The following is a 21,726-nucleotide window of genomic DNA, read 5'->3' as shown; positions in this document are numbered from 1 at the left end:
TTAGTCTAAATATTTAAAATACTAATTTATATATAGACATTTCAAATAATTAAATTATTTATATTTCTATGATTCTTATAATATTGATTATAATGCTTTTTCAAACAATTTTTAATTCGTAAACTTCATAAAATATTTCAAAAATATAATTATTAAACATAATTTTAAAACTTTATTCAAATTAAAGCAATTTAAACACGTTTATTTTAAACACGTTTTATATTAATAAACTATATATTAATAATGATTAATATTTTTAAAACATAAAACATAAAAATAGATAAAAAAGAAAAAAAAGATAAAATTCTTACTACTTCTTCAAAAAAATGATTTCGAAAAATATAATAGTTGACAATAATGGCGCTACTTAATGGTAACAAATGTTGTTCAAATTAGAAATAAGATATTTTCGTAATCAATCATGCAAAAAATTAATATGATTATAATTTAGAATTATATTCAATTTAGGTTTATTATTTAATTAATTACAATTAGATATTAGATATTAATTATATACAATTAATTGTTTACTTAGATAAAATAATAATAAAATTAATCAAATATCGGAACTTTTTTGAAGGTATAAATTTCGCAAAATATAAACAAGAAAGTATAATAAGAAAAGGACAGAGATAGAGTAAAAAATTAAGAAATATGCGCCATATATGTAATGCTATAGATGAAATAAATATAAAAAGAAAACAAAATAGAGTAAAAATTGATCATCAGAGCCATCTTTTGAATGTTTTTAGAATACTTTTGACATTCGAAAAATGGCATTGTTAATCAATTCCCATTTTACCAACTTTTTAAGAATATCTTTAGCATTCAAAAATAACTCTAATAGTCAATTTTTATTCATTTTTATTCTTCTCCTATTTACTCTTCTTTTTTATATTTATTTTATCTGTAATATTTTAAAAATGGCATTAATTTCTTAATTTTTATTCTTCTCTCACTATTTATTTTATTTATATTTGTTTTGTAAAATTTATATGTTTTTATTGTTATATTATATTTTTTTTTATAACAATTTTATTAATATGTTTTATTTATTTTATTATTTTTATTTTTTTATGAAATTTTATTTTATGAAAAAATTTTCATAAAATTATTGTCTATATTGCATAAATATTAACACTTATAATTATATATTAGCTATAATTATATATATAAATAAATTTAGATATATCTGATATATATAATAAAATTTAATTATATATCCATTAGATTATATATCCAAATAATAATAATTTTTATATTTTTATATATATATAATATATATATAATAATAAATATATATATAATATATAATTTTTGTATAATATATATTTCTATACATATTTTTTATTTTTATTTACAATTATTTACTGACATATCAATATGTCATTAGATGATAGATGATAAATCTATTTTATATCTATATATTCTATAGTTTATGGTAATGCATTATCATCAGCTGCATTAATTTATGTTATATAAATTCGTGCAGGTTATTTTATTTTTTTGCAATTTAATATTGTATAAATATTATTATACAAATTAGATATATTTAATATTAAGTTAATAGTGAAACAATTAGCTAATCTTTAATTCTAATAATCTAAATATTTGAAAAAAATTTTATCAACATGACATCATTTTTAACTGATGTATTAGTTACAGCAGGTATGTATACAAAATGTAATATATGATATAGTCAAATGTAATTATATTAATTACTAATAATATTACTAATATACTAATAATATTACTAATAATATTACATACTAATAATATTACTAATATGAAAACTATAAAATATAAAATTAGTTACGAAAAAGTTTAAATGTATATAAAAAATATATTAATTTCTATATTATCTTATCATTAATTTCTATATGTTCTTAAATAAATATTTCTTAAATATAATTTGTGATTTTTATTTATATTTCAAAAATAAAAAGTGTTTTATAAAAAATTAAAATGTTTTTTGTTTTTTTTATTAGGAAAATTAGAAAAAATTAATTTACATGAAAAGATATCAGAAATACAGAAAGAAATAACAAAATTAAAATATGATGTCAAAGATTTCATGGATGATAATTATGTTGAATTTACATCAAAACTTACAAGAGATCAACATTTGGTATTAAAAGGAGAAAAATTATTTGAGGAAATGAATGCATTGCAAAAGAGAATAGATGATCATGTATGTTTAATAAAATATAATATTAAAAATGTAAAATATAAATTGTTAAAATTGTTAAAATTATATCATAAGTTATATCATATTATATTATTTATTCCAGGTCAAAATAGAATTATCTGGTTCCACAAAAGAATTAAAAACTCTTTCTCAAGCATTAAAAGAATCAAATATTATGTTACAACTTTCTAATCAACTTTTAAATTTACATGAATGTATTAAATCTATTAAAAATTATCAAGAAGAAAAACTATATGTGAAAGTAGCTAAAACATTATGTCATATGCAAACTATTTTGTACAATTCACAAACTGATTTACGTGATCTTGATATTTATACAGCAATTGAAGAAGAATATTTAAATCTTTATACATCTTTTTTATCTGATACATCGTCATTATTACATGAACGAATTTGTTGGACAGGTATTGATGATCAAAATGCAAAAGCTGTTTCATTAAGTATAAAAAATGAATTCGATGATATACAAGATTTAATTCAAAGTTTGCATCATATTGATAATCTCTCAAATCATTTGCATAAATTTTCAATAACACTTATGGATTATATAATTAATCCAATTATTAATGACGATTGTTCTGTATATGTAATTGATGAAAAAGTTTTCACAGTTGAAATATTTAAAAAAAAGAAATCATGTGGTTATAAAAGTGTGCTATATAATTTGGAATTATTGTTTAAGTTTCTTCATCAGCATTTTCAATTTACAATTTATGATGATGAAACATTCCTGAAAGGAATACAACCTCATTTGCTTGAACAATTGTCAATATCGTTAAAGAATGATTGTATTTCACGAATTACACCAACATCAAGCGCCGATTTAAAAAATTTCACACCTATTGTCCAAGCAATCAATGATTTTCAATACTTCTTGGTTAAAATTGGTAGGAAATTTGTAAGTTTTTTTTTTCATTTTTTTAAAATTAAATATAATTATAACAATCAATATTCAATATTTTAGGCTTTATTACAAATGATCAACTTTTTTTATCAGAATATACAAAGGATATTGATAAACTGTTTATAAAAAAAATTTGTCAAGATTTATTAGCAAAAGCACGAAATATTATGAAGAAAGATTTACATGATTCTATTATATATGAACCACAGGCAAGTTCATTTATATTAGAATAAAATATACAAATTTGATACAAATTTTTATTAATTTTATACAAATTTTAGGAACCATTTGAATTTTTAGAAGATACAGATGATTACAATGAAATAAAAGTTAATAAAAAAATTAATGACAATACTTTTCAGCTTCCAAAATGCCAAATAAGGTATTAAAATTATTTCAAAATTTTTTAATGAAGTTAAAAAAAATTTATATCTTGAATTATATTTTAGTAAAAATGCAAAAGAAATACTAGATCTTGCAAGAAATATCTTGGACGAAGCTTGTTGTAGTTCGGATACGTGTGCGATACAATTATTTTATACGTGTAGAAACTTTTTTGAAATGTATGCAGGATTGGTACCAGAACATCATCGAAAATTTTTAGAAACGATACCGCAACAAGTTGGTAAGAAACAAATAATTTAATAGATAAAATATCTAAACAAAAATAATATTCTTTTTTATTTTAATCATATGTATGTTTTATTTAGCTATGTTTCATAACAATTGTATGTATCTTGCACATCATCTTCTCACATTAGGATTCGAATATAAAGATAAATTACCGAAATCCTTGCAAAACCTTAATTTAACTTTCGCGGATCAAGTATTAGTATTAAGAGATGTTGGATCATCATGTTTTTTAGAACATATGAAATACCAACGAAATATTATTTTTGATATTCTTAAAGAATCTGGTTAGTATTCACTTATATATTTTAATATATTTTTTTTTTATATTTTTTAATTAATAATTTAAATGTTTTATTTCAAATAAGGTTTATCTGCATTGGGTCAAACTTCTGAATTGCATCCTAATACTGAACGTGCAATGAGACAATGTAATAGGCAATTAGAATTACTGAAAACTGTTTGGCTAGATGTATTACCTGAGAATATTTATTGTAGAGCTGTAGGTCAGTTCATATTTTTTGTTTTATATTTTTTAATATTTAATTAATTGATAATTCTATATTTTAGGATGCATTATGAATTCAATGATTGAAGATTTAATAATCAGAGTACTATCTGTTGAAGACATTCCAGCTGATGTTGCAACTGAATTAGTAACATTATTTAATTTAATTGTTAAGCGTGCACCACAAATATTTCCGGTAAGTTCACACTAAAAAGATATAACTTTTTTTTTATTAGTTCTTTATTAATTTCTTTCATTAAATAAAAACTTTTATTAATTTAATCTATATAAAAAAATTACATTAAAATTAATTTAAAACATTATTTCATATGTAATGTCACAGAAAAATTCTTGTAAAATTAAATTAAATAATATTTTTTGAAGATAATATTAAAAACAATATTATACTTTTAGGATCATCAAAAGATTTATCAATATGTTAAAAAATGGGAAAAATTTTTAGAATTAATTCAAATATTAGGTGCATCACTCAAAGAAATCGAAGTTAGATGGGATAGCGGTAAAGGACCACTAGCACAAGAATTTACAGCATCCCAAGTCAAACAATTAATTAGAGCATTGTTTCAAAATACTGAACGCAGATCGAATTTATTAGTTAATATAAAATAATATTAAATTCAAAAATGTATATATGAAATAAATGATTTGCATTTATTAATTTTTATAACAAATTATCATTAATATTAACAATTGATATGAAAAAATAATATGATTAAATTCATTTTAAGTTATATTTGTTACTTGATTATATTGTTAATGTTAACATATCTTTTATTTAAAATTTTTAAATTTTTGTATTTATATTGTAATACTTACGTTAATACCCCAAATATTACCGAAATTATTGACAGGGTATATAAATGTATAAAAATCATCATTTAAACATTTTTTTCATGTATTCATTAGAATACGAATTACTACCTATTAGTTATGTATAAACTTTGAATATACCAATGATATTCAAACATTGTGATTATTGCAAAATATTTTCAAATTTTTTTATCAATCCAAATAAGAAATCGATAAATATTGAAAATTCTAAAAAAGTAGGCAAGCAGGCAAGCAGGGTGGTGGATAGTAGTGAGAGCAAATCATTTAATTGATATCCAATTTCATATCATTTACAGCAATGGCAAACATTATTACCACAATTTTCTTCTTTCACTTGAATATCCATATAAATACTCCAAAGTTTCCAAATGCAATACTATTTCTGCACATATATTCCAAGGCCATAGTTTGAATTATCTATAATAAATCAATTTTGCAGCTTTTTAAACTTTGATTTTGCAAGCCGTATAAAAATTCGTAAGGCAAAATTGCACAATTTCAATATATACGAGCAGTAGTGTGCATTTGGCTAAAATTAGTATTTTCCTTGCAATTTTCCATTTTTTAAAATAATATTATTACTACTCATTAATCAATAATGAACATGTCTATAATAAATAATAAAAAATTATAGACAATTAATATTAAATGTTAATAATAACAAAAATTAATTATGAATGATTTTATCTTTTTATAATATAATGTTAAATTTTTTTTAGCTATATTTTCTTCAGTTCTATAATAAGAAACTTAAAAAAGTACACAAAAAAAAAATAATAATAATAATATTAATATTAATATTAATAATAATAATATTAAAATTAATAATATTAATATTAATATTAATATTAATAATATTAATATTAATAATAATAATAATATTAATAATAATAATATTAATAATAATAATATTAATAATATTAATAATAATAATAATAATAATAATAATAATAATAATAATAATAATAATAATAATAATAATAATAATAATAATAATAATATGTAAAAAAAAATTATTTGAAACTATAAAATATATGTAATACCCCAGATTTAAATAAAATAGAAATTGTATATATAAATACTTTAGTCTACTATTCATATAGCTTGATTCAAATTTCGTTCATGATTCATTTTCATGTTATATAAAGTTTGCAATGATTTTGTTTGTGAATAATGGGTAATGTTTCTGAAAATGATTACAAACTGTAGAACTAAAGTATACTATACAAATGATATTGCACAACTTGATCTGCAATGGTAGTTCTTGTCTATATACAGGTCGCTGCGTAGATTGGATAGAAATGTAGTCATCAGGATGGGCTGTTGATTGGCCCACAGTTCAGATTGGCAATGCAGTGTAGATCTTTTATGTGCATTCACGAAGATGACGATGACTGTGAACATGGAAGTGCAAAATAGAATGTCACATAATTTTCGCCTTTATTTGGCGAATATCTTTCATTAATTGAAAGTATATTTTTGTAGTATATATTGCACAATATACTTGCACATGCAATAAAAGTGCCAATTGGTAATATTATCATGCTTCTTTTTTTAATATATATAAATATTTTTTGTGCTAAAAATCAATGATTTAAATTTGAACATAAATCTAATATTTAGATATTAGAAATATTCATCTACCTAACAATATATTTATATAATAAACCTAAATTTTTTATGTTTGTTTAAATATGATTAAATTTGTTTTCATTAAAAATATAGATAAATCAATTGTTACTGTTGTTACATCTTTGAACAATTCATTTAAGAAATTAATTTCATTCATAATTGAATTCATGTAAGTACAATATAACTTTACAAGGACTGGGTATTATTAATACCTGCCACGACCAGCTGGGGAACGACTTCGATACCTTGATGTGCCAGTGCCTTTGTTGGTATAATAATCAGCATTTGGATCTCCACTATTATAGACATCCTGTGTATATCCATCTCGAGTAACATACCCACTGGCACGATTAGTCATATAATCTTCTCCATAATAGTCTCTATTTCTATTTCCACCACCCTTGCCTGCATAATAACCTCCATAATCTGCATACATATTATTTCCTCTATAATTGAATGCAATAGAGGCAGCAGAACCATAACCTCTAGCTGCACCTCCTCGATTTCCTCTGAATCCTCCCATACCACCCCTCCCTCCACCACGACCCCTACCCCGTGAAATCTCAACCCTTAACTTTGCACCCATAATTTCTGTACCATTCATACTGCTGCAAGCAAGTTCTGCTTCATTCATATTTAAAAATTCAATAAATGCAAAACCTGGCGGGTTAAATGCTACCCAAACTTTGTTTAGCTTGCCATACTTTTCAAATTCTGTTTGAAGATCTTCTTTTTTTATACTTTCATTTAATCCACCGACATAAACACGCGTATATCCTTCTGGTGTCATTTTTACCTAAAAATTCAGAGGTACACAAAACTGTTTTTACACTTAGAGAAATTTGTTAATATATGTAATACAAAAGGAGTACAAATAGTGTACGACTATATATTTTAATTTTATTTCATTATTAAAATTGTTAATGAAATGATATAATTCGATGTATTAAGATAATAAATTTTCACAATGGATTCTTTATTAGCTATAAAACAAATCTTGAATAGTAACATATCAAAGGCTTGCGCGCCAATGATTTCACAGATAGTTATTAACTTCACATCAATGTACTTACTTGTACTTTCCCTTATAACTTTCAATTCTTAACTAAATTTCTCGAAAAATTGAGTAGAAAAAGAATATCCAGTACGCTGTTACATACAATCAATAGAGAAGAATCAACCGGGGTTCACAGTGCACAGAAACTGCATCCAATGTCTTGGCGTCTCCAACCCAGACGCCAAATGCACGTACAGTCTGCTCGGATAAATTAATTTATTTTAGGAGAATATACAATATGAATAGAAGATTTCTCTCATTTGAAACTTTTCTCTTGATAAAGTATGTAATAATTGTTTCTAAATAAATTATTTAAACATTCAAATGGATGAAATCTTTCATTATATTTTATTTGTATAGAACAATTTATCTGAGTAAACCGTACTCATACTTTTTAATGTTGCTAATTATATCGAAAACAATATAAATATACTACAAAACAATAATTAGTTAAAATTTTTAACAATTTCATGATATTTTAAATTTATTTGTAAAATAAATATTATATTTTGTAACAATAAAAATATTTTTAAACATTTTAAACATTCTAAACAATTGACTATTGATTTAATAAATTATTGGTTAAGTAACCAAAAATTCAATTCAAAAAATCAATTTTCATAATAATTTAATAATACAAATATAACTGAAATTATAGAATTAAATATAATAAATTTATAATAAATGATTGATATAAAAAATATTACATTTTAATTCAAAATATTATATATCGTTAAATTTGTTTAATTGCATCATATAATGCGTATGCATGATATATAAAAGAGTAATACTATAGTTATATGAAGATGGCAGTTTAAACGATATTGACAATGTTATTGGGATAACCATAACTTTCATAACGAAAATGTCATAATTAAATCAAAGAATTTTATTTTGTTTATTGATATAATTTATTGTTATCCAACAAATGGAAGTTACCTGATATTATTAATATAAAGATATATAAATTTATTTGCTAAAATTTGACATTTCATTTGAATCGTCAAGTTGAGTTTAATAAAAATGCAACGATACGATATTCTTATTCAAGAGATAGAAGCGATAGATGATTATTTGGGTCCAACTTTTCGGTAAGTTTAATTAAATAGTTTTTTTTTATTGAAAACTTTATTAAAAGACGCGCTTTTGGAATATTATCCCTTCACGCAGATGCGACATTTATCATGCATATGCGCACTAGAAGGGTTGAAAAGGGGGTGAGCACCCCCGTAGAAGAATAAAGAAAAATTTAATTAGGACTTTATTATGTCAAGATTGTCAACTAATCAAGTTGACAATCTATTGTCAACTATGGTTCCAAAACACGAATATCTTTTATATGAAATAGAATCTACAGATACTAATAGTATAGGCCTTGTTTTCAGGTATTATTATTATTATTATTAGACATTTATTGGAAAAAAAATTTCAGAAAAAAATGAAAATCAATCATTATTATTCTTATTATTATTATTATTTCCTTTTTAGAGCAATTTATGATGGCCACGAACATCAAAAATTTATGGAAAAACTTGATGAGCGCATTAAAGCACATGATAAAGATATTGAGAGAATGTGCAATCATCATTATCAAGGTTTCATTGATTCAATTAGAGAACTATTACAAGTTCGTTCTCAAGCACAACAGCTTAATGTTAGTTTATAACTTAAAATTAATTTTATACATAAAATAAAAATGTATGATAACAAAATATTTTTTTATAGGCTGAGATATTGGAACTTGATAAACGTATCACTGCCACTGCCACCAAAGTAATAGAAAAAGGAGAAGAGCTTGTTAAAGCACGTAAAGTAGAAAGTAATATGGCTGCAGCAGTAGATAGTCTCACTATGTGTCTTCCTGTTTTAGCTGCTTATGCAAAGTTACAAAAACAATTAAAAGATAAACGATTTTATCCAGCTTTAAAGACATTGGAACAACTAGAACATCATGATTTACCAAAAGTAACAAATTACAGATTTTCTTCACAAATTACTCAACAAATTCCGCAGTGAGTAGTGTCATAAGATAAAAAACTATTTATTTTTACAGCAGAATGTAACTAAAGAATAATTTACACAGACATATTAAGTGACATTAAGTGATTGACAGATTACAATAATTTTAGACTACGTGAAAATATAAAGGATGCTTCCATGTCTGATTTAAGAGACTTTTTAGAAAATATTAGAAAATATTCACCAAAAATTGGTGAAGTCGCTATGAGACATGTAAGTAAGAAAGAAAATAGAAATTAAGAAAAATAAATGTTCTTAAATTAAATTTATTTAGTAATAAATTATATAATTATTGAGAGTTATAGATTACTGAGAAAATATTGTACATTCAATTTTCAATCTTAAAACTTAGAAATATAGTTAAAAGTAAAAAAATTTGAATTATCCAGTTTTGCTATATTCTTCATATTTAAGAAAATGTGAAAATTCTGATTTATATATATTATTAAAACTTATATATTTATTTAAATTTTTTTAAAATTTATTTTTAATTAATGGAATTAATTTATATTCTTTAATTTATTAATTTATTATTTTATTATTAATTTATTTTTTTTTAATGTAGAAATATTTAAAATCTCATAATATATAATAAAAAAAATATTTAAAAAATTAATTCTTTGCATGAAATATCATAAAAAATTAATTTTGAATTTATTATAATGTATTCAAAATAATATAAAAACATTTGAAAATGGGAATTATATTAATAAATTGCTATTACAAAAATAAAAATACTTGCTTTAAAATTTATATGAAATTTATATTTTTAAAAATTTGTTAGCTTTTTAATCTTTTTGCATCTAAAAGATTTATAATGAAAAAATCTAAAAAAATTTTCTAATATAAGTTTGATTTTATAATGTATCAGATTTTTTTCAAAATTTTGTATTTCTTTAAATAAGAAAAATATGCAAAAAATAGTTTATTCAAATTTTTTTCAGTTAAAATACAGAACCAAAATTTCGTATAAAGTTGTATATAAATCTAATATATAATCCATTACCAAATAAATTTGAGAGATTTTATGATCGTCTTGAAAATTTAATTTTTATATATACAATATGTTTTCTTTTTTTAGACACAAGAACAGTTAACTGTTGAAGCAGAAATTATTGGTCGAAAAAAGAAAAGATCGCATATAACAAATTCAAATGAATCAGAGGAAGAATTAAGCGCTCAAGATTTAATGGATTTTAGTCCCGTTTATCGTTGTATGCATATTTATACAGTACTTCGTGAAGGAGAAACATTTAAAGCATATTATAGGCAACAAAGAAAACAGCAAGCTAGATTAGTTTTACAACCACCTATTAATATGGTAAATATTAATTTTCACAAAAATATTTTCTGTATCTTAAATTTTTGTTATTTTGATACATATTGTTTCCAGCATGAAAGTATAAATGGTTATCAAATATACTTACATGGCATTGTGGGATTTTTCGTAGTAGAAGATCATATTTTAAATACCGGTAATAGCTTAGCTACACGCACTTATTTAGATGAATTATGGCAAATGGCACTATCGAAAATCGTAAATGCATTACGTACTCATTCCGTAAGTAATAACGATATTTTAATAATTTTTAATAATTTTATTAAAATATTATCAAATTATAATATATCATATTAAAAAGATATTTTTTTAGGCCTACTGCACAGATGCAACACTTATTCTAAAAATAAAAAATCTTATAATGCTATTCAATACAACATTAAGAGTAAGTAATTTATAATATTGTAAATTTATTATTAATTATAAAATTATAATATAATATATAATTCTTATTTATTTCTTTTTTTTTTTTTTTTTTTTTTAACAGAATTATGGATATTCAGTAGGACAACTTTGGGATTTATTACAAGAAATTCGAGTACATTATAATGAAGTTCTAATGCAACATTGGGTTCAAGTGTTTAGAGATATTTTGGATGAAGACAGTTTTTTACCAATTCATGTATATTTTTATAATACCATAGAAGGTTTTGTTATATTATTTACATTAATATTATATATATATATATAAAATATATATATATTTTAGGTAACAACACAAGAAGAATATGATAACGTTCTTGATTTATTCCCGTACCATGATGAGGAGTTACAAAAAATAGAATTTCCTAAAAAATTTCCATTTTCGGATATGGTACCAAAAGTTTATCAACAAGTAAAAGAATTCATTTATGCTTGCTTGAAATTTTCCGAAGATTTAAATTTTACTCAAACAGAAATAGATGAAATGATTTGCAAATCAACAAATTTATTATTAACAAGAACATTTAGTGGATGCTTATCATCATTATTTCGAAAACCATCATTGGCACTTCTACAAGTAGTTCAAATTATAATAAATACCGGTTATCTTGAAAAATCAACTAAGTATTTGGAAGAATTTGTGTCAAATATTACAGGGTAATAAATAAATTATTTAAAAAATATTTTTTTATAATATGAATAAATACATATTTTTACAGAACATCACATGAAGGACAATTGAGTTGTATGGATGTTGAATCAGCTATGTTTAGAGTTGCAAGAGATGATGCTGAAAAACAAATATGTGAAAAATTAAAAAATAAACTTGATGAATTTTTAGAATTGGAAAACTATGATTGGAATTTGGCAGAACCTCAAGGGCATGCATCTGGTTTTATTACTGATCTCATAGCATTTCTGCAAAGCACCTTTACATGTTTTACTAATTTACCGGTATTACATATATTATTAATTTACAAAATTTTATATTTTTTATTTTATTTTTTATAGATATTAAAATAAATAATATATTTCAGGATGAAGTTGCACAAGTTGCATGTGAATCTGCCTGTTCTCATATAGCAAAATCTATATTAGGAATATTAGTTAGTGAAGACGTAAAACAAATATCTATGGGTGCTCTTCAACAAGTCAATTTAGATACAATACAATGTGAGCGTATGTATTTTTTTTTTTATTCTTAAATAAAACGTACAACATATGATTACAAAATATTTTGTGGCGATATTGAATTGATTCGAATATACTATTCTAAAAAAATTTTTTAATTTTTAGAATTTGCTGCCTCGGAACCTGTTTCTGGTTTACCCGAAGGTATCTTACTCCAACATTTTGCACAGTTAAGACAATTACTGGACTTATTTATGAGTTGGGACTGGCCTACTTATTTTCATGACTATGGCCATGAATCAAGTAAATATCATTTAGTAACTCCAAATATGGCTGTACTTTTGTTAGAGAAGTATGTATCATATTTTTTTATGTTGTAAAATAATGCACTATTGTCATTATTTACATCTTAAAAATATTATACTTACAGATTAAAAGAATCCGATAAAAAAACAGTATTTTCTGTATTAAAGAAAAGTGAACGAGATAAAAAAAAGCTTTTAGAAACTGTATTGAAACAATTACGTCAATTAGCACAAACGACACAACAACAATAAACTCAAAGTCATTATGTATATACCTCAAAGAGATTGTAAATATATAATTTTTAATATATAAAACATATTTAAAAACATATTATTAATAAAATAATTGTGACAAAATTTCGATTGATCAATCACATATGATTCCTTATTATCATGATACAATGATTATTAACATGCATATTGATTTTCGTACTGTCGTCTTATAGTTTATTGTGCTTATGATATCAATTTTCTGATATTTATGTTATCATCATTTTTTTTTATAATTATATAATATATTAACAATTTCATTTGAATTTCAGGCAATAGAATGTAATACATCAATAAATTCCCATTACACTTATTATTTTAATTTAATTGTTTTCCTCCTAAATTTGCATTATTATTTTACATGTAAATGAGTTACATATTGTACAATAACTGTACAGTGAATAAAATATGATGTATAAAGTCCCAATTCCTAAGTCTTACAGATGTAATTATCTTCAAAATTAAATATTAAAGAAATCAATATAATTCGTTAAAGTTATCCGAATTTTCACATCGATTTAATGATGCTGAACATTGATATTGAAATATAAAGTAAATACATATGTAGATAGATAATTATATTACGAGTAATAAAATAGATTAAATATAAATCAACAATAATTCCTGTAAAATAATACCAAGAGCTTAGAGTTTGATTCGTGAATCAATTCGATAAGTATTTAGTAGAGGTAAAACAAATTAATAATATGCATATATAGACTAATTATGATGCATGTGGCACAATTTAATGGATGATATATAATGATTAGGACTAATCATCAATATTGTCAGGATCCACATCATCAGGTAGCATAGAATATTTATTGGAAGCTACAAAATTCTGAAATAAAAAGTGATTTATAATTATTTATTAAAATTAACATTTACAATTATTTACTAAAATTATTTAAAAAGATTTTTCTACTTACTGGAGCTTGCTCATCCTTTGCCTTTGGCATCCTACTAATATCGTCTTTTTCTCTTCGGTCTCTGTAAATATAATGCAATTTAATCCGATAACATGAATTTATTTTTAAATAGTATTTCTATTTGATTATTACCTATCTCCACCACGAATATCATTTGATCGTGGAGGACCTCTTGAAGATGGTCGTCCACCACGGGAAGAAGGCTGACCTTTAGAATCTCCATATTGATCTAAATATTTAAAAAATCTTAAGTGATATTAAGTAATATGATATAAATTATTTTGGATTTATTTATTTATAATTATATTAAATCATATTTACCAGAATGAATAGGATGATTTCGTGGTGCCGATCTTTCATTTCGTCGACTTCTGTCGTCTTCCGATCGCCAAGTTTGTCGACCTCTTTCTCTTTCATCGCGACCCTCCTAATGAGAATGATATATAATAAATGAAATAATACGATATATATCATAAAATTTTAATTATTGACATACTTACTCCATTACGTTTACCCCAAGTACCTTCTCTAGAACCACGTTTTTCTGAATCTCTACAAGAAAAATAATTATTAAATATTTTAAAATTAATAATTTAAAAATATAAACAATTTTTATGTTTCTTATACCCGTCTTCTTTGGATTTTGATTCAGCATACGATTTTGCAAGACGTTCTTCTATTTCTCTTTCTCTGGCAGTGGTATCTACAGGTTTTGCAGCACCAAATATATTTGTTGATGAAGCAGGTATAGCAGCAGTTTGAGCTGCAGATTGTTGTTCTTCTTTTACAATAATAGGATCAATAGGTTTTGTACGAGGCTGAAGTTGTAATTTCGGCCTAGTCCTTGGTTCAGCTATAATAATTGAAAGAAATTTTTTATATATTTTATTGAATATAATCATAAGTAATACCTACGTTTATTTTCTGTAGGAGGCTTTCCTTGTCTACGTTGACCATCACGATCCCAATCAGAATCTCCATAATTACGACGCGGACCAAAACTACTTCCTCTATCTCCACCATCTCGATCTCTACTATCTCTATCATAACGTGGCCAATCTCTATCCCTATCTTCATCTCTAAAGCCACCTCTATCTTTGAATGTTGGTCTTCCTCTGTCACTACTTTCACGCCATGCACCAGGTTTATTATCATAATCAGAACCTAGATAAAATACATTAATTTTAGTTTTTCTATCTAAATGAATTATAAATACATGCAAGAATTAATATAATATAAACATACTTTCATCTCTTCTATCTCTATTATCATATCGACTTCGATATGAATCTCCTTCTGAAGTCAAATTTTCATCTCGTGGACCACTTCTCCAGTCTCCAGATGTACGTTCAGGATCATCATAAGTATCTCTACGATTATCACGGCTCATTCGACCTCCACGACGATCATCATTAACACTATTTGAAACATCAATTCGTACTCTTCTTGTCTTCATAGGCTAAGCAATATTGTACAATAATTGATAAGTGGTTATTTTGATGTAAAATGTTTCATGTTACAAATATAAGTTTTTAAACTTACTGTATTAGATAAACAAAGAGCATCAATCAAACTTTGACGATCTTCAAATTCAACATATCCATATCCTTTCAATTTATTAGAATCTTTTGGCAAACGTATATTAGAAATCTAAAGAAAGTGATAATTCAAGTTAGCATAAACTAGCATAAAGTCAATGGTTTATTAATATTTAATAAAAAAAAATTGTTAAGATACTAACCTTCATATTTGCAAAAAATTCTGTTAAATATGTTTCATCCACTTCATATGGTAGATTTGAAAGATATGCTACATAAGGTGGATTAGTAGGAATATCCTCATCTGCAACACGAGGACCTCTTGCAGCTCTTGGAGCAGTGGGTAAAACTACTGGCTCTTTGCTACTTCTTGATGAAAACCCTTCTGTAAATAATAATAATTGATATATTTTAGATATTTATTTTAAATTATATTCAATAAAAATTTTAAATTAAGTAGTATATAAATATATATTTATAAAATAAATTAATTAATATATATGTATATGCATATATGTATATACATAAATGTATACATATATGTATACATTATATATATATGTATATAAAATTTTAAAAATAAATATGTAAAAAATCAGAAGAATATGTAAATTTTTTATACCATGTTCTTCTTCCATTTCATCAATCCAACTGCTGAATGGTTTTACTGGCACAGTGGGTGTTCCACCCCCATCAGCCAAAAATGACATTAAATCAACAGTTTTACACTTCTTCTTTTTTCCTTTTTTACCTGATAAAAATAAACGTAGATAAAAGCTAACATTTTTTAAAAAAATTTTCAATATATAAGAATGCAATATTGAAAGCATGCTGCGTTTTGTAAAAAGTTTGGTTATGTCGTAAAAAAATAATAAAAGTAGAATAATATTATAATTTTTCATATCGAAAATATTCTCAAATAATCGAAGTATTAATAGTTTAATTTTATTTGATAGAAATGTTTACCTGAAGACATGGTTACGACTCGAATTTAAAGTAATGCAAATCAAATCCGCGTTCCAATAGACCACACGACCAACCTCAGGATCCATAAGGCATGAAACATGTTTTAGAAAGATGCAAGTCAACCAACATTAAATATTACAAATTCAGATAGAAAGTTTATGCATTTATGTAAATATTCTATATAAATGAAATATACAAATAATTTAAAATTGTTACAGTAATGATTAAAAATATTTATTCATTTTTATTATTATATTCTTTTACCAAAAATATTAATCAAATTTTTTGAATTTTTTAATATTATTAATTATAAATTTATACAGAAATATGAATATAAAATAATATTGTATTATTTAAAATTTATATATTAATGTAAAAAAAATATTCATAATCATAAAAATAAAAGTTATTAAAAATATAATTATTATTAAAAGTATAATATAATTAATATATAATTAAGATGGTATTTTTTGCAATTTTTAATTAAAAGAAACCAATAGAGATCATTCATAGAAAATTTCGGAACACATGGTTAACTTAAGAGTGAGTAGCGTTGTTACAGGAAGCAACTGCAAAGAGGCTCTAAGTCACGTGATCGTAACATAGTGTGCTGAAGACATGGCGGATAAAGAGGAGACAGAAAGGACCATCGCCGAAGACATCGTTGTCACCAAGTATAAAATGGCCGGTGACATCGTAAATCGTAAGAAAACGACTTAATGTTCACTAATGAAGCCTGTCAAACAAAAGTGAAATTGCCTGATTCATGCACAGGCTCCTTAATGTCATATTTTCTGCCTAGCCATATGGAATGTGGCGCGCTAATGCCGGGCTTTCTTACCATGTGGGATAGATAGCATTGACTATTACATTTTAATATTTTATGGATGCATTGAATATTTTATACTTTCTTAAAGATTGATCTACAAGAAATTACTATATTTTTATTATAAAATATCAAAAAATGCTTATTTTATATCATTATTGCAACGTAACAATCTTATTAGGAACCATAATTCGCTTGTATTTCTATATCAATGTGTTTCCATTTCCATAAAAAGAATAGACTTTATTATTCAATGAAAACCTTTATATTGAATATTTTTATATGAGCATTTTTGTTTTATTTTTTATTATTGTTTGAATAATATATCTAATTATATTTTTATATGTTGACTAAAACCTATATTTAAAATGTCCATAAAATTAACTGAAATGGGTTTGTTTCAAATTTTACATATAAATAGGTCATCGATTCTTAATTTTTTTGTATTTTTCTTGAAAAATAAAAGTGGAAAAAAATTAAAAATGAATATTTTACGAAACAAATTGGTAACTATAACTTTTTGTCGAAACAAAATACGAATATATTTACGATAAAAATTAGTATTTTTTTTAATTCGTAAAAAATAAAAATGAAAATTATATATAAAAAAAATAAAATATATTAAAGATTTTTTGAATTTTTTGTAGTATTTTATTATGAAGAAAATTTTGATATCTTTTAACATTTTGCAAAGTATTAAATTTGTTTTTAATATTATATACATTTAATACAATACATTTAATATTATATATATGTGTATCTTATTTTCATTATAATAATATTTAAAATATTCCATTGTATATAATGCTTAAAATATTAATTAGTAATTATAAATTATAAATTATAAAAATTTAATAATTTTAATAGTTTAATAATAAATTTTTATCATTTTATAATTTTAGGGGTATTAAAACAAGTTTTAGATAAATGTGTTGCTGGAGCATCTGTAAGAGAAATTTGTGAGTTTGGAGATAAATTAATATTGGATGAAACTAGTAAAGTTTTTAAGAAAGAAAAAGAATTGAAGAAAGGAATTGCTTTTCCTACATGCATATCTGTTAATAATTGCATATGTCATTTTTCACCAATTGCAAGCGAACCAGATCTTATTCTTAAAGATGAAGATATGGTAAAAGTGTAAGTTTATGATATATAAATATAATATAAATATAATGTAATATAAATATAAATATAATGTTTATTTAAAAATTCTAATTTTTAAATAATAACTTGTATTTTTAGAGATCTTGGAGCACATGTTGATGGCTTTATAGCAGTTGTAGCACATACTATTGTTATAGGTTCTTCACCAACAAAAAAAGTTACTGGTAGAAAAGCAGATGTAGTGTTAGCTGCACATTTTGCATCACAAGCTGCACTTAGGCTTTTACAGCCAGGTACAGAGGTACGTTATGTACATATTTTATATTTATAAAATGTTTAATTTTTAAGAAAAAACCTTTATGTAATTTTGTCTTCTATTTATAGACTTATACAATAACAGAGACAGTAGAAAAGATTTGTGATGTATACAAATGTAAACCAATTGAAGGAATGTTAAGCCATCAATTGAAACAATTTAAAATAGATGGAGAAAAAACTATCATTCAAAATCCAAATGATGCACAAAAAAAAGAACATGAAAAATATACTCTTGAAGCATATGAGGTATAATTAAATTAATATTATATATAATAATAATATGTAATCAAATAAAACAAAGAAAAAATCCATATGGATTCAGGTATATGCCATGGATGTGCTGGTTAGTACTGGCGAAGGAGTAGGTCGAGAACAAGACACTCGAGTTACTATATTTAAAAAAACAGAGGAAACATATCAATTGAAATTAAAAGCATCACGTATGTTTTACTCTGAAGTCACTCATAAACATGGTCTTATGCCATTTAATCTACGTACTTTTGAAGATGAGAAGAAAGCAAAAATGGCAGTTGTGGAATGCGTAAATCATAGGTTGATTGAACCATTCCAAGTGAGTTTCTATTAATTATATATAATTTTCATGCTTTATCATAAGATTTTATTATAATTCATTATTATATTATAATTCATATTCTAGGTACTATATGAAAAACCAAATGAATTTGCTGCACAATTTAAATTTACAGTACTATTAATGCACAATCGACAACATAAAATTACCGGAATTCCTTTAGATCTTGATATTTATCAATCAGAATATATTGTCAAAGATCCTGAATTGAAGGTATAAATCGAATATTATCTTTTTTTTAATTGTTTCTTTTTTTATGAATTTTTTTATTAACTAACCATTTTGATCATAGACACTTTTGTATACCTCAGTTCATCCGAGAACTACAAAAAGGATGAGAAAGAAGGCCGAGAAAGCTGCAGGTGAAGTGACAATGGAAGTTGATGCTAAGGCCTAACACAACCATTTTAACGTTCTTTATAACGTATTAACATCGTGTACTTTACGTTATTCTTGGTTGAGCAGCTTCAGAGCAGAAATTAGACACTTTTCAGCGTCACTGTACCTTAAACATTTTTCCTTTGATTGGAAAGCCATTGATAAATTGTGATTCTTTATATCATTATATATTTACTATACCCATATTATTGTTTGTTTAATTACATAACTATATTTACATTTCTTAATTCAGGAAGTGTCCGTATCTATATTAGTTTAAAAAAAGTGTCGAGTTCTGCCCTGAATGAATCGAACTTTACGACACTTATTATGCCACCACTTATTGACACTTATGTTTTTATACTGGAGTATCTTTTTCATGGACCATGGTATTATTATACACTAAACAATAATTATTCATAAGTCATTTTGCAGCTAATGTATTACATTTCAAGCACATGAAATCTATTTTGCAAATAATGGTCGAAATATAATGACTTGTGCAACTTAATTCGACTGAGCCAGAAAGTGAATCGCACGTGCATTCATACTGTGTTTCGTAAAAGAAACCAATAAAATATGATTTTGATTTTGTAAATGTTTTTACAAAATTATTTCATGCTGAATGTCTACTTAATTATGCTAACGAAACTATTTTAACAGATATTAATACGTTCTACAGTTTCTGAATGCACTGCCGAACGTGATAATTCACTTTGACCCTGATGCTAGTTTTACACTATGTGATTTTGTGCATCTTGTGTCTAGTGAATGAATAACCAATATCATAAAAAAAATCTGATTTCTAATTGTACAATTGGAATTAGAATGTCCATATTGGAATTCCGTATAAACAATGAAATGCCAATGAACTTCGAAGTGTTTCGTTGCAAGAATTTCCCAACCGTCAAAAAATTTTTTATTCTTATTCATTTTGACTTTATGCAATTTTACTGAAGTAAAATAATATTGAGAGTAAATATTACTCAAATGATCATAGGAGCATTTTATGTTATTCACATTCAAGTGAATGAAAAAGGATTATCTAAGAGCAAAAGATTTTTGGTCTTATCGAGATAAAAAGGCGGAAATTATGAAATATTGATACAATGTAATGATAGTTTTATATAAGGAAGATAGATAATGTATTTGTTCTAGATATTTTTTCTACTCAAGTTGTGCATATGTCGAATGTTACCGAGTGTGCTTGTAAAACAAAAGATGTCTTAGATTATTGTGCACTGTCCTTCATTTGCTCTAATTAAACTATCTTTTTATATTTTATATTATTTATATTTATATAATAAAAATACAATAAATATGTACTAAAAAATATTTATTAATATTTTTATTATAAATATAGATAGTATCAAATATAGAAAGATTGTATTTATTTAGATGGTATTTTCTTTTTAATAAAATTTTTAATAAAACATTACATTAATTGAAATAAATATAAAAAAAATTCATTACAAATAATTTATCAATATATGATACATATGTTTATATAAGGCAAAAAAGGACTGTGTACAAATTTCATACTTAAAATTTAATATGGTGGTATGAAAGAGAAATTGTTATTAAAAAATATTAATGACAAGCTAACAAGTATTTTGACACGTGCATATTTCGAGAATCATTATATTGCTCCTTTTTTCTCTTTCAAAATAATCATACAAAATAGTAATACATCTGTAAGATATTGTCTATTTCTAAAAAATCTACAAAATTTATTGACTAAAAATTAATGATCAAAAAAGATAGAATTTTATGAATAATATATCTTACTAATTTTT

The 21,726-nt window shown here is 23.8% G+C and overlaps 5 protein-coding genes across 7 annotated transcripts; 3 read left to right on the top strand and 2 right to left on the bottom strand.

The window, feature by feature from the left end:
• The first annotated feature begins 1,501 nt into the window (after positions 1–1,501).
• Positions 1,502–4,926, top strand: LOC122712457 (centromere/kinetochore protein zw10 homolog). The gene is made up of 10 exons (XM_043932148.1): positions 1,502–1,668; positions 1,989–2,191; positions 2,292–3,096; positions 3,174–3,322; positions 3,395–3,495; positions 3,563–3,738; positions 3,824–4,030; positions 4,112–4,249; positions 4,314–4,447; positions 4,666–4,926. The coding sequence occupies exons 1-10, from the start codon at positions 1,632–1,634 to the stop codon at positions 4,879–4,881; spliced, it is 2,166 nt and encodes a 721-aa protein (XP_043788083.1). The 5' UTR covers positions 1,502–1,631; the 3' UTR covers positions 4,882–4,926.
• A 1,246-nt stretch (positions 4,927–6,172) lies between these two features.
• LOC122712482 (RNA-binding protein Rsf1) lies at positions 6,173–7,962 on the bottom strand. The gene is made up of 3 exons (XM_043932197.1): positions 7,809–7,962; positions 6,948–7,531; positions 6,173–6,497 (listed from the first exon to the last, which is right to left on the bottom strand). Exons 2-3 carry the CDS (start codon positions 7,523–7,525, stop codon positions 6,470–6,472), a joined length of 606 nt encoding a protein of 201 aa, XP_043788132.1. The 5' UTR covers positions 7,526–7,531; positions 7,809–7,962; the 3' UTR covers positions 6,173–6,469.
• Positions 7,963–8,509: 547 nt separating this feature from the next.
• Positions 8,510–13,366, top strand: LOC122712480 (exocyst complex component 6B). 2 transcript variants are annotated; one of them, XM_043932194.1, is made up of 13 exons: positions 8,510–8,883; positions 9,281–9,446; positions 9,518–9,804; positions 9,922–10,024; positions 10,893–11,132; positions 11,205–11,372; positions 11,464–11,535; positions 11,638–11,772; positions 11,860–12,230; positions 12,293–12,527; positions 12,611–12,752; positions 12,870–13,056; positions 13,135–13,366. In XM_043932194.1, the coding sequence occupies exons 1-13, from the start codon at positions 8,816–8,818 to the stop codon at positions 13,259–13,261; spliced, it is 2,301 nt and encodes a 766-aa protein (XP_043788129.1). In that variant the 5' UTR covers positions 8,510–8,815; the 3' UTR covers positions 13,262–13,366. The 2 variants fall into 2 exon arrangements, with proteins under 2 accessions (XP_043788129.1, XP_043788128.1); XM_043932193.1 differs by lacking the exon at positions 8,510–8,883 and adding an exon at positions 9,017–9,177.
• Positions 13,367–13,583: 217 nt separating this feature from the next.
• Positions 13,584–16,822, bottom strand: LOC122712481 (eukaryotic translation initiation factor 4B). 2 transcript variants are annotated; one of them, XM_043932195.1, is made up of 12 exons: positions 16,713–16,822; positions 16,369–16,497; positions 15,950–16,131; positions 15,751–15,858; positions 15,454–15,667; positions 15,124–15,372; positions 14,836–15,061; positions 14,709–14,760; positions 14,530–14,635; positions 14,341–14,437; positions 14,209–14,269; positions 13,584–14,120 (listed from the first exon to the last, which is right to left on the bottom strand). In XM_043932195.1, the coding sequence occupies exons 1-12, from the start codon at positions 16,720–16,722 to the stop codon at positions 14,052–14,054; spliced, it is 1,503 nt and encodes a 500-aa protein (XP_043788130.1). In that variant the 5' UTR covers positions 16,723–16,822; the 3' UTR covers positions 13,584–14,051. The 2 variants fall into 2 exon arrangements, with proteins under 2 accessions (XP_043788130.1, XP_043788131.1); XM_043932196.1 differs by having other exon boundaries at positions 16,369–16,495; positions 16,710–16,767.
• Positions 16,823–17,330: 508 nt separating this feature from the next.
• On the top strand, positions 17,331–20,528 carry LOC122712469 (proliferation-associated protein 2G4). Its single transcript, XM_043932169.1, has 7 exons — positions 17,331–17,415; positions 18,441–18,675; positions 18,781–18,943; positions 19,027–19,206; positions 19,283–19,531; positions 19,619–19,765; positions 19,845–20,528. Exons 1-7 carry the CDS (start codon positions 17,331–17,333, stop codon positions 19,947–19,949), a joined length of 1,164 nt encoding a protein of 387 aa, XP_043788104.1. The 3' UTR covers positions 19,950–20,528.
• Positions 20,529–21,726: the final 1,198 nt, after the last annotated feature.

Source organism: Apis laboriosa, unplaced genomic scaffold, assembly GCF_014066325.1.
Source record: "Apis laboriosa isolate Shangri-la unplaced genomic scaffold, ASM1406632v1 scaffold202_cov151, whole genome shotgun sequence".
In the NCBI taxonomy this organism is placed as follows: Eukaryota; Metazoa; Arthropoda; class Insecta; order Hymenoptera; family Apidae; genus Apis; species Apis laboriosa.
The sequence above is the reverse complement of the archived record's forward strand: the minus strand, read 5'-3'. Positions and strand labels throughout refer to the sequence as shown.